The 12,989-nt window shown below is 34.0% G+C and overlaps 1 protein-coding gene across 1 annotated transcript; it reads left to right on the forward strand.

The window, feature by feature from the left end:
• Positions 1-1,085: 1,085 nt before the first annotated feature.
• Positions 1,086-12,394, forward strand: LOC110446510 (26S protease regulatory subunit 10B). The gene is made up of 12 exons (XM_021491691.1): positions 1,086-1,203; positions 3,428-3,507; positions 5,103-5,142; positions 5,370-5,490; positions 7,980-8,094; positions 8,379-8,528; positions 9,385-9,508; positions 9,907-9,968; positions 10,426-10,546; positions 11,067-11,147; positions 11,663-11,734; positions 12,101-12,394. Exons 1-12 carry the CDS (start codon positions 1,113-1,115, stop codon positions 12,217-12,219), a joined length of 1,176 nt encoding a protein of 391 aa, XP_021347366.1. The 5' UTR covers positions 1,086-1,112; the 3' UTR covers positions 12,220-12,394.
• Positions 12,395-12,989: the final 595 nt, after the last annotated feature.

The following is a 12,989-nucleotide window of genomic DNA, read 5'->3' on the forward strand; positions in this document are numbered from 1 at the left end:
TAAAAGGAACGGATTCATAAGATTTGGCTGGTAGCTTTTTTGGAATAGAGCTAACAAATTTGAGAAGGAAAATGACATTGACCTACTTACAAGATCACAGGAAAAAATATGTCAAGCAACTTCTGAAGAAGAATCAAAAAGCATAGAATCTTACAATAATATTTTGCTGGTAGTTTCAACAGATGGAGCCAACAAAGTTTGCAAGGGAAATATTTGTAGTGCAATATAATATTTAATGAGAATGTTTTGCTATGACGGCTTAAATATTCAGGTGAGCGATACAGGCCCTCTTGGGCCTCTTGTTATTCATATTATATATAAGTTGAAGTTTTTTTCTATTGGAGAGATCGAGGTTCTAGACCAGTTCCAAAATAAAAATTATCTTCACTTCTTTATGAAAAATAATCCCGTGATAATACGGACACCTGTTCTCTGGGCTTTCTCTAACTTTTCCGTCTCATGTCTAGAACAGCCGTCCCACAATTCGTAGGCATATTCAATTAATTTTTTTCATCAATGTAAACACAAAAGTTTACATAATTATTTATCAAATTACATGTATACAATCAATTCAAACTCGATTCACAGAGAAATCAGTTCATTTACCTGTAAGTTTTAAATATAAACCCAATGAAAAATCAACAATAGTGGCTTTACATTTCTATGTTATATCTTAACGTAAATCTGGTTCAATCAGAGACGTATAACGCCAATGTAGTATATACGTCTCTGAATAAATAAAATAAAAAATCACTGTACATAATAATTAATGCACATGCACAAGACCGACTTCCGTAATCGTCGGTATCGACGGAGGAAGCTTACAAGATGAAGATGAAGATCTATTTAAGATTTTTATATTCGTTCATTTCGTGTGTTATTTGAGTATTACTAATGTTTTTGTACAATAAAAAACCTTTCAATTAATATGATTGTTAATCTGTTGTCAAAATAAATATAATATGTGTGTCATGTTTGTTGTTTTGTTAAGAATGTCTAATTCTAAAGTCTGAAATCATGTTGTATATCCGACCTTTTATAGCGATTACAGGCCCAATAGACTCTTTTTGACGAGTAGGCTCCCTTCTCTGTAGCTCTTCAATTATTCGAAAATGGCGACTACCGATCCACGGGAACAAGCACTGGGGGACTACAGAAGAAAGCTTCTTGAACACAAGGAGCTGGAAGCTCGTCTAAAAGAGAGTAAGGACACGAAATTTAATGTTTTCTTGTTCCATTTTAAAGTACAGGTTGTGCGGCAGAAAGCGATTCGGCCAATTGTTGACAACCGGTGAACGTCTACTGTCGATCTTGCATTGTCATCGTTGACTTTATGTTTATGTCTCTTTCTCTTTACAATGTGAATATAGTTACATGTGTCAAGAGTGGTGCTAAACCTGAATCTTCATCACATAAAATGATTACCGTTTGCGATGGTTCAATAATTTGAACATCGTCATGATTTACAGTACTGTGTCATAAACAGGTCCAGTACATTCTGCCGATTGAGCTACTGTATATAGCTGTAAATACCTATAATAGTGATTTTCTTTTTTAAGGAAAACGGAACAAGGTCGCATTTAAAAGAAGATTGTATCATTAGGTTGATAACAAAAGACATTAAATATGAATATTCTTTTAAAAAAAAAATGATGTAAAGAAATCGGAAATTTTACATTTATGGAAAATGAAAATAAACATCAAACTGTATGCTTTTTTTAGTCAACATTACCATTAACCTTATTGTTTTATGCGACTTTGCTTTAATTTAATGAAATTTGAAATCTGAGAAAATATAACTCAATACAGCTATAATTTATAGGTGTATATAGCTATATATGTCTTTATAGCTATATAGCTCAATCAGCAGAGTGTACTGGACCTGATAAAGGTGCTGAATACGATGGTGTCAGGATTTGTAAAATAAATATATATACATTAGACTACCGACCAAACATAATGCTTCAAAATGACATATTATCTAAAGTTCATATATATACCTAGGCTATTTCATTTCTACTAGCCATTATCGACTCCCTATTTACACCATAGCCTCTAAGAGCTGCTGACATGAGTAAGGCTAATGAGATCACTGTTTTAAAGTACAGTCGACGGGGTCGTGGAAAAACTTTGAGTTATCTGAGTATTCAAGTTATGCGGGTTCATAGATTTGGTATGAAATTTGCTGTTGGGACATAGCACTATCAATTGTTGGTTTTATTAATAGTTAATGCTTTTAATCAATCGATAAATGATACACGTAATCAATATAACAAATACAGCTATGTAATTTTACAATAAACACGCTTACAAAAATAGAGTAAGTTATTTCAGAAAAACGTACTTTCGTTTTTAAACGCGATCAAAATGGTTGGACCATTTTGTGAATTCTTTATTAAATATGAACTAGCCTAGTGATTAAATGTTGTTTTTGGCTAGTATAGATCTTGGCAAAGTCTTTCCAGGTCTGCATTTGTATTTGTAAGTCCGTCAAGTTTTACTTCTGAAGTGTTACATTTCAAACCGTACTATACCGCTATCTCTGATCTCGTAGTTTACAATGCGGAAATGATAGTGCGCAAGTCTAAAACAAATCACTGTAATGGAGCGTATGCATAGTTGATTCTGTAAATGAAAACACACAAACAAATTATATCGTACATGTGACACATTGATTCATTAAAGCCAAATATGACACCTGACACCTCCTCAACTCGATGTAATGAACAGCAATTATCGTTTTGTTCTTAAATCTCTCGATCGACTTTCAAAGCCATACTGGCACCTGTAAAAACATGAACCCGTAAAGCTGTCCTAGGTTGTGATTTTAACTGTGGAACTCTTTTATGCATGACCATGCTTTGTGACCAATTTTCCGTTTTGTACTGTCGTCTGTTTATGTGAACAAATCATTAAACGGACTCGCAGTAAGTACATATTACTGTTGATCAACATTGATGCAGTTTGTTTTTTATTATGAATAACATGGTTTTGACAGTCCGTAAACTTTACAGTCCTAAGCTTTATTGTAAATTCTTTTTTACCAATTTCATGCTAGTCTACTCACGAAAGATGTTCATAAACACGGAATGGCGAAATGTCGTACTTTTGCGTTTTATTTGTATCAAAGAATTAACAAGTGACAAAATGAAATTCAAATACTATGTTGGATTAACGCTATTGAAACCAATATTTTACTTCGAGGTATCCGAGTTTTTCGACTTTTCAGGGTTCGAATTATCAGAGTTTTATTTACTAAGATAAAGAACAGATTTGGCCGGGACCGGAGAAATACTTCGAGATAAACGGGGTCTTCGAGTTAAAAGAGTTCGAGATAACGTGGTTCGACTGTAACTTGTAGGTAACAGATGTATTTATCACAGATTTGAAAAAAATAAACTCAAATATCCATGTGTTTTTTTTCCAGTGAGAGAAAATTCCAAGGAGCTAACAAAACAGTACGATAAATCAGAAAATGATCTGAAAGCTCTGCAGAGTGTAGGACAGGTAAAGTACAAGGAGTGGTTCATAAATGTTCATCGGATTCCATACATGCCAGATATTATGGCTTGAGACAGGATATCACAGATTTTCATCTCCGATAAAGTCTCATGGCGTGGGACAAGAAATTAACGAAAGTCCTCAAAACCTCATTATTTTTAATAATCAATCCTGTAGTTGTTTTATCAAAGATTCCACAATGTTTTCAGCGATAATTCATGAGAGCTCCTGTACCGAGAAGCGGTCATGTGATTGATTCCTATACAAGAGCTCTTTGATAACTTCCGGGATATTAAGCTGGTGTCGATGGACCTGTGAGACCTTATTGATCTCAGTGAATAATATCAACAATCTATTCGAAAAATAGAAATAGATTCATTGCGTACATTTCTAATTGTTGTCATTCATTTCAATGCTAACTTATATAGCATGCCTGATAGACTGACACTCTGAGCCACTCGCAATGCCGACGGCTTCAGCATCAAGATTTCCTGTCAAGTTTATACCTTACATTGCTGGTAGAATTATATTATTAGCACATAAACATGTTTTCTGTTATGTTTGTAACATTACCTCATATTGTTGGACACTGTGATAAATGCAATGTCGATTTACATGTTACTGTATAAATAAGAACACCACAAAAGTGAGGAGAGTGGTAAGGTGCAGAAAGAAGACAAAAAAAGACTTTGTTCTGAAAGCTGCAATATTAATTTTGACATTTTAATGTTGAACACAGTTGCTTTTTCTCACAGCTGATTATTTCTGTCCTGTTGTTAAATGCATGTTTCCAGATTATATTACATTGCCCAGAAGTTCAAATGTAAATAAAAAAGACAATTGTCATCCTTTCAAATTCATCAAGATCCTTGTGGCTGCTGTGACTAATCCGTTAATCTGTCAAACTGAATTTCAAATTTTAAAGTGAAATCTGCTTCTTCTTTAAGTGTGATATCTCAAATGTGTGATATTCAGTTTTGTAAACTTTGTACAACTACATGTATATAAAATTGTATATACTTAAAACTGCCAAAGTCAAAACAATATTCCTTGATTATTTTTTAATCCAAGTTCCCTTAAAATGATAGTAAAACTCAAAGAGTAGTCTCCAGGAAATCTGGCATGTATGGGATTCCTGTCTAACTGTGATGGTTGTAATCATATTGATATATACTTCTTGTTACTTAATTTTGAAGTTCAAAAAGGACACTCAGTAAACCAAACCGTCTCTGGTTTAAACAATACATGCAGTTGAAATAACACCACAGACTACATGACCCTCACTGTATGAAGTCAAGTCCTTTATTTACAAATTCTTACAAAAGTGAACCTCATCAGGAAAGCATGTGATGTATTGTAATTGTTTTAATGTGGTGATAACTTTGGTATTGGATCACTCTCAAGTGACACTGCCATTGATGAAAATACATGTATATATATAATAATATATGCATAGATAGAATGATGGAAAGGGAGTTTGATAGAATTATAATAAATATCACATGTAACATATAACTGTATCAGTGATGACGATGTGGAATTTTATAAGAGAATCTATGATTTGCCAAAAATTAACAGTGTTTTTATGCTTTGTTTATCAGATTGTTGGAGAAGTACTAAAACAACTGACAGAAGATAAATGTAAGTATAATGTCGGGATTGCTTCATTACTGTATATGATCTTCAGTTCAGCCATAAAGCTTTAACTCTGCACAGTTTCCTGTTAGTGTTTCGGTTAAGTTGTACTGTACTACATAAATGTAATGGACTTTGACAGCTGGATATATATAAGCTCTATTGTAATCTGTGCTGATTTTAAACCTAATTAACTGAACAGTTATTTTTTCTTTTAAATTTTCTATTTTCAGTCATCGTAAAAGCTACCAACGGACCAAGATATGTTGTTGGTTGTCGGCGCCAACTGGATAAGTCGAAGCTCAAGCAAGGAACCCGTGTTGCCCTGGACATGACAACACTGACTGTCATGAGGTCTGCCTTGTTTTTAGTTACTATAGTATATATAGCACTAGTTCCTTTGGACACCCAAATAATTAATTTACATATGCATGTAGTCAATATCTCTGAAAAGTCCTTTGGGAAGAACTAATGAATGTCTTGCTTTCAACAAATTCACATAGATAGTAAACAAATGTGATATGTGGTAATATATATTATATATATAAAACATTTTAAAAGATGGTTCAACTGCTCTTTCAAACTACCTTACTGACTATGTGGAATACAAAAGGATAATCTCTCTTGCTGTACCCCTAATATTCTGAGGAAGCCCATAATTGGGCAGTAGATTTCTCTTAATATCACTTCCCATTTGTCAGAGAAAAACAATGATATTAACAGAAACATGACATAAACAGAATACATATTTTCAGATGTTTTTCATCCCTCAAAACCGGAAGTGAACTTAGTCAAATGCCTAAGTGATGTGGCTCTACAAAGAAGATTGATATTTTGTAACTAACCTTGTTCTTTACCCTAGTTGAAATATAGATATAAGTAAATAAGTATAGAAATAAATATATTATTTGTATTTCATTTCAGTAGGCAGTTACATTTCATATAGTTAGTAGCCTAATTTCCTTAGATATTTGCTGCAAGTGTGTAATCGAAGATAGTATACATGTTAAAATTAGTTGAAAGAATACATCACACTTGGCATCAGAAAAGTTTACAGATGTTAGACTGTCCTAGCTCCCCTAACCACAGGTGAATATCATGTTAATAAGTATGTAAGTCAACCTATTGTTTAACAGTCAGCCAGGTGTAACCTATTGTTTAACAGTCAGCCAGGTGTAAAAAATACCCTGTTAGGCCGAGGCATTGTTTACATAATGCATCCAGGGTGTGACAGAAGGTCCCCAGGGCATTTAAATCAACATATTACCACCATTTCCCTGTATTTTTTTATGACAGTGGCCAAAATAAAGTGATATTAAGAGAAATCAACATAAAATCAGGTGATAATAAAAGAACTGAATTGCATAGATTATATAGCAGGAAAAACGGTGCATCAAAAAAACATGATAATAACCGAAAAGTGGAATGTACTGTACTGAATACTTGGTAAACTTTAGACAAAATATAGCTATATTCCTGTCAGTTGTAAATTTTTAATCAGTACCCCATGATTATAAATATTAAATATTCTGCGCTTGTGACACCTAGTGAATTCGCATAAACTTCTTAAAAATTGACGTTAACATGGCCTCAATCCTGCTTTTGGTGAGATAAGTAGCTGTCAGGGGGAAAAGCTTCTCTCGCTTATAATTGACACAAATATAAGTCATTGAAATTTAAATCTTTTCAAACCAATATACTTTTGGTATTTAGGGAATATTTTACTGCAGTTTTAACCATAGATTTTCTGAAAGATTGTGGCACTGTAACTTTAACTTGTGTGGTATTTAATTACAATCTTTAAAAATTTAGTTTGACACTTTGAATACAAAATGTACAAAAGTAAAAGTGTCCATAATGCTAAAATATCCCCTACCACACTATTTCATTATTGAACTGTAGTGACAGAATAATATAATATATACCTACATTAATTAGTATGTTGATTACAGGTATCTACCTCGCGAGGTTGATCCCCTGGTGTACAATACGTCCATGGAAGATCCCTACATTAATTAGTATGTTAATCACAGGTATCTACCTCGCAAGGTTGATCCCCTGGTGTACAATATGTCAATGGAAGATCCCTACATTAATTAGTATGTTAATTAAAGGTATCTACCTCGCAAGGTTGATCCCCTGGTGTACAATATGTCAATGGAAGATCCCTACATTAATTAGTATGTTAATCACAGGTATCTACCTCGCAAGGTTGATCCCCTGGTGTACAATATGTCCATGGAAGATCCCTATATTAATTAGTATGTTAATTACAGGTATCTACCTCGCGAGGTTGATTCCCTGGTGTACAATATGTCTATGGAAGATCCCTACATTAATTAGTATGTTAATTACAGGTATCTACCCCGCGAGGTTGATCCCCTGGTGTACAATATGTCCATGGAAGATCCCTACATTAATTAGTATGTTAATTACAGGTATCTACCCCGCGAGGTTGATCCCCTGGTGTACAATATGTCCATGGAAGATCCCTACATTAATTAGTATGTTAATTACAGGTTTCTACCCTGCGAGGTTGATCCCCTGGTGTATAATATGTCCATGGAAGATCCCTACATTAATTAGTATGTTAATTACAGGTATCTACCTAGCGAGGTTGATCCCCTGGTGTACAATATGTCCATGGAAGATCCCTTCATTAATTAGTATGTTAATTACAGGTATCTACCCCGCGAGGTTGATCTCCTGGTGTACAATATGTCCATGGAAGATCCCTACATTAATTAGTATGTTAATTACAGGTTTCTACCCTGCGAGGTTGATCCCCTGGTGTATAATATGTCCATGGAAGATCCCTACATTAATTAGTATGTTAATTACAGGTATCTACCACGCGAGGTTGATCCCCTGGTGTACAATATGTCCATGGAAGATCCTGGTGATGTGAGCTACAACCAGATCGGTGGTCTCGGCGAACAAATAAGGGAACTGCGAGAGGTAACATCAGAAATTCATTGAACCCATCAAGGCCCACGAAAAGTAGAACTTGATTTAAACAAGTACGTTTTGATGTAACTAAATCGGGACATGAAGGTTATTTAAAAAATGTAAATTATTACCAGTCATTCATTTAAATGAAGGAACAAGTAGAAGTTTTCATGAGAATACCCCATGGTAGTCATACCATGACTACAGTACAATATATATATGAATCATACATGACCACTTGACCGCTTAGCCAAGCAACAACTGTGAAGTAACGTTTTATATCTTCTGCTCAGGTCATTGAACTGCCACTGTTAAATCCTGAGCTGTTCCAGAGAGTAGGTATCACCCCTCCAAAGGGCTGTCTCTTATATGGCCCCCCGGGCACCGGTAAAACACTCCTAGCTCGGGCTGTGGCCAGTCAGCTGGATGCCAACTTCTTAAAGGTAAGTCATAAGCTGTTTTATTTATAAATCACTGACGTGGTTTTCGTGTTGAAATAGTTTTTCTTTTGTTGATGACCTCATTACATATGTTAACATTAAATTCACATTTTCATCGAAAAATGATACTAAAATTTAACCTTGATAAAAGAAAAAACTGTTGTGCTACATTGAACTTTAAGTTAATTTCTCATATTTTTAATGTCTTTGTCACAGATTTTTTTTCCCGTAATATGTGTTGAGTCCGTTTTTGTTAAGATGATGCAAAATTGTGTCATGTTTCCATATGAAAGGATTTAATATTATTTTTATCAAATTCAAATCCCTGATTGATATGTCAGATGTCTAATTAGTATGCAACTGTCATATTAATATTTAGTGTCAGTAAGATGTGTTACTAATGACTGTTATATTTTTGATTAGTATGTGACTTACCGATGTCTAATTAGTATATGGCTGTCTGTTGTCTAATTAGTATATGGCTGTCTGTTGTCTAATTAGTATATGGCTGTCTGTTGTCTGTTGTCTAATTAGTATATGGCTGTATGTTGTCTAACTAGTATATGGCTGTCTGTTGTCTAATTAGTATATGGCTATCTGTTGTCTAATTAGTATGTGACTGTCAGATGTCCAATTTGTGACTGTTATACTTAGATGTCTAATTAGTATATGGCAGTCTGTTGTCTAATTAGTATATGGCTGTCTGTTGTCTAATTAGTATGTGACTGTCAGATGTCAAATTTGTGACTGTTATACTTAGATGTCTAATTAGTATATGGCTGTCTGTTGTCTAATTAGTATATGGCTGTATGTTGTCTAATTAGTATATGTCTGTTGGATACTTTTTTGTGTTTTACAGGTTGTCTCGAGTGCCATTGTAGACAAGTATATTGGAGAGAGTGCAAGATTGATCAGAGAGATGTTTGCTTTTGCCAGAGATCACGAACCCTGTATTATATTTATGGATGAAATAGATGCTATTGGTAAGGTGTTTATTATATTTACAGTTTTACAGTCATTTCTTAAACTAAATAACCAGTTACAATAAGTCATTATTGAAACAAGCATGCACGAAATCATCTATTTGTGAGTACAAACATTCAGAAAAACAGATAACCTTTATAAATAGATCTTCTTCAATTTTGATGTGTTTTTTAAATAAACAAAAATTACATGTATGAATAAAAGATCAACTGTCGTGATAGACTGTCATTTTGTGGTGAAAGCCAAGAAGTTTGACTTTGTAGAAAGGAATGTGATGTTGAATAAAATAATTGATGTAATAGATTTTAATTAAACGAAAAAGATCATAAACAAATAAGTTATTTGTTTATTTTGATGTTGATAGGTAATCTCACTGTCATGTTTTGTTTTAACACAGGTGGCAGGAGGTTTTCAGAGGGAACATCTGCAGACAGAGAAATTCAGAGAACTTTAATGGAGGTTAGTTTCTGACTGGTTCAACTTATTTGATCTTGTGTTAAAAATATAATCCGTCGTAATATAAGAAGATCCTTTATTCTCTATAGCATGTAATCGGGGGTTATCCTATGTAGCTTTGGAATATGCCATCAATATATTTTTTCCCATTTTCTCATGTAGAGAAGTTTTATTTGTCGCTGATGTCTCAATTAATAGAGAAAACTGGAAAGAAAATTATCAGACAAAACAAGTCAAAATAAAGCTGCAGCTTCCTGAAAGTAAGATATTTTGATTGATTTGTAGCGCTAAAGCCAAGCCATGATGCAGAGGAAGTTGGCTGTTTTGCATATTTCCTGTGTCATGTTGATGGGAAACATAAATAAATAAGGGGAGGTAATCTGTGTCTCATTTGAGTCTCATTGTTCCATCGTCTGCCTGAGCATTATCATAAAGTATTAACAACTTTTTTGTTTGACAGTTGTTGAACCAGATGGATGGATTTGACGCATTAGGACAAGTGAAAATGATTATGGCAACAAATAGACCGGACACACTAGACCCAGCCTTGTTACGACCGGGACGCTTAGACAGAAAGATCGGTGTGTAGAAATAAAGCAAATCAGAGCTTGGACATTTATCACTTCTGTCACAAATACTTTAGAATGATACTTCAAAAAACAAAAGTTTAATTCTTAAAAAATAAATTAAAAATTTGGCCTTCAGCTTAGAGAGCCTGGAAATGTAGGATTGTTTATCCTGCCAAAAATAGGTATAAATAGTAAGACATAAAAAATGTGTTTCCACTTTTGATTACCGTTATAATTTTTAATGCCAATCATAGTATCTGTTTAGCTGATATTAACAAGAACTGTCACAGTGTTAAATGTGGTCTCTCTACAATAACCCATATAAAAAATATTTTACTAGGTCAATTTAAGCATACCTTACTATCTATCTACTCTTTCAAAATAATCCGTTTGTTTGGCCTTATGTAATTGTATACAGTGAGTTAACGTTTATACAGATACGTGATAGTGTTAGGAACCGTTACACTGTCTATATAATCCTTGCCAGGGTTATTCATTGTACTAATATATCTTATCTCCTTGTTTATTTCAGAAATCTCTTTGCCAAACGAACAGTCAAGATTAGAGATTATGAAAATCCATGCACAGCCAATAGCCAAGCACGGGGAAATAGGCAAGTGTCTGTCTTGTGGAGGTTTAATGTGGTTTTAAACATTGAATTAGTATTAAAATTGAAATTGTTTTATAAATTGAAATATATGTTGGGACAAAGATACGATAAGATAAAAATATAATGGGCCAAAAATAATATGATAGGAAAGGAAAAGTATACCATGTAGCTAAAATAGGATGGAGCAAATATACCATGTAGCTAAAATAGGATGGGGCAAAGATACCACGGCCAAAGATAAGTTGATAGGATGGACAAGGATATCATGGGACAAAGTGATGGGGGAAAGATAAAATAGAGCAATGTTGTTGAAGATTAGATGGGACAAAATTACTGTGTGTTAAAGATCTGATGGGGCAAGGATAACAGACCACAGGCCCAAGGCTAGAAATAGTTAGAGACAGTTTATATACCTGCAGTTTCTGCCTAATTGTAATTACAAGTGTAACGGTAAACAGATTTTCTCTCTAGATTTACATTCTTTTAACTACATTCCTATCACTTTTATCTGTTTCCAGATTGGGAAGCTGTGGTGAAGTTATCCGACGATTTTAATGGCGCTGATTTGAGAAACGTTTGCACAGAAGCAGGTAAGTTGGTTATTAGTTACTTGCCAGGAAAGTGCCTGTATTTATTCTGTAAACTATGTTGAGCACCAATGGCGTATTTATTGGTCAGTTTCTTTATCAACATGTCCATGATGTCAGTTTGCTGTTTTAAGATGAATGGATTTTAAATGTGCTAAGCTTGATTTAAAATACCAAAGGTTTGTTTTATATATTTGGTCTATTTTGGAGGACGTCTATGTTTGAGGACTATGTATTGATTAAGTTTAGTGAGAAATTTAGAAGCCCTTACTGTAAAATGTGTTGAGAAAAGCTATATTCCGAATGTTTTCTCATTGCAAGACGATACCTTGTGATAATCTATATAATTCTCATTGTTTTTCAATCAAGGTATGTTTGCCATTAGAGCCGAGCGGGACTATGTAATAGAAGAGGATTTCATGAAAGCCGTCAGGAAAGTTGGTGACAACAAGAAATTGGAATCTAAATTGGACTACAAACCCCTTTGATTGTTTATCATATTTACAAACACCATGAACATCACATTTTTCATCGGTGGAGACAGAATTGGACGATTATTGTTGATGAACAACAAACTTTTACTCACATGACTCATCCTCAGTGCGACACCATACACTACATATATAGAGTGTGTTACATTGAATAAATCTACAGGTTTATGTATTTCTGTATTTGTTTTCACTTCATGAAGAAAGACATAATCAATGTGTATTGGATTGGTTGAATATACCAACAGCATTTCTGTTATAAGTGGAGGTCATTTATCGAAAGTTTTTATATTCAAAATCCACAAACCGGAATTATTTTGATCTTCCTTAGCTGGTTAGACAATTACAAGTCGGGTGTTGCCCGAGGTCTCATAATATCTCCAGCCTTGTTACACATGCTTTTCCAAAAGTTTTTGAGAATTGTTTTATTAATATAAAACAAGTTCCAGGTAATCAAAAATTTTACCTGAAAGAGTGGATGAAGAATGACAGGTATGTTGAGTTTTAAGGTTTAAGATTAAGAATATTCTTACAAGTTCAGAACTTTTGCTATACTTGGGGCTGGTACTGCTAGGTAGTGTTATAAACACAAACTTGCAACAATTATGAAACAAGTATTTCGAACTTAAATATAAAGCACTCTTGCTGACTTGGATGGAAATGCGCAGATGTTGGAGGAAATCAGAGTACACATAGAAAACCAGTATGGTTGGTCAGGTGACCCTAATACCTTGTCATGTCTGATCGGGGAATGGAATCCAAGTTGTCTC

The sequence above is a fragment of the Mizuhopecten yessoensis genome, unplaced genomic scaffold, assembly GCF_002113885.1.
Source record: "Mizuhopecten yessoensis strain PY_sf001 unplaced genomic scaffold, ASM211388v2 scaffold2741, whole genome shotgun sequence".
NCBI classification, from domain to species: Eukaryota; Metazoa; Mollusca; class Bivalvia; order Pectinida; family Pectinidae; genus Mizuhopecten; species Mizuhopecten yessoensis.

What these genes read in the sequence shown, in the direction of transcription:
- LOC110446510 (XM_021491691.1), top strand. Translation starts at nt 1,113, where the DNA reads ATGGCGACTACCGATCCACGGGAACAAGCACTGGGGGACTACAGAAGA. An exon ending in ACAACTGACAGAAGATAAAT is followed by an intron (nt 5,143 to 5,369) that starts GTAAGTATAATG and finishes TTCTATTTTCAG; the next exon opens with TCATCGTAAAAGCTACCAAC. An exon ending in TGGATGCCAACTTCTTAAAG is followed by an intron (nt 8,529 to 9,384) that starts GTAAGTCATAAG and finishes TGTGTTTTACAG; the next exon opens with GTTGTCTCGAGTGCCATTGT.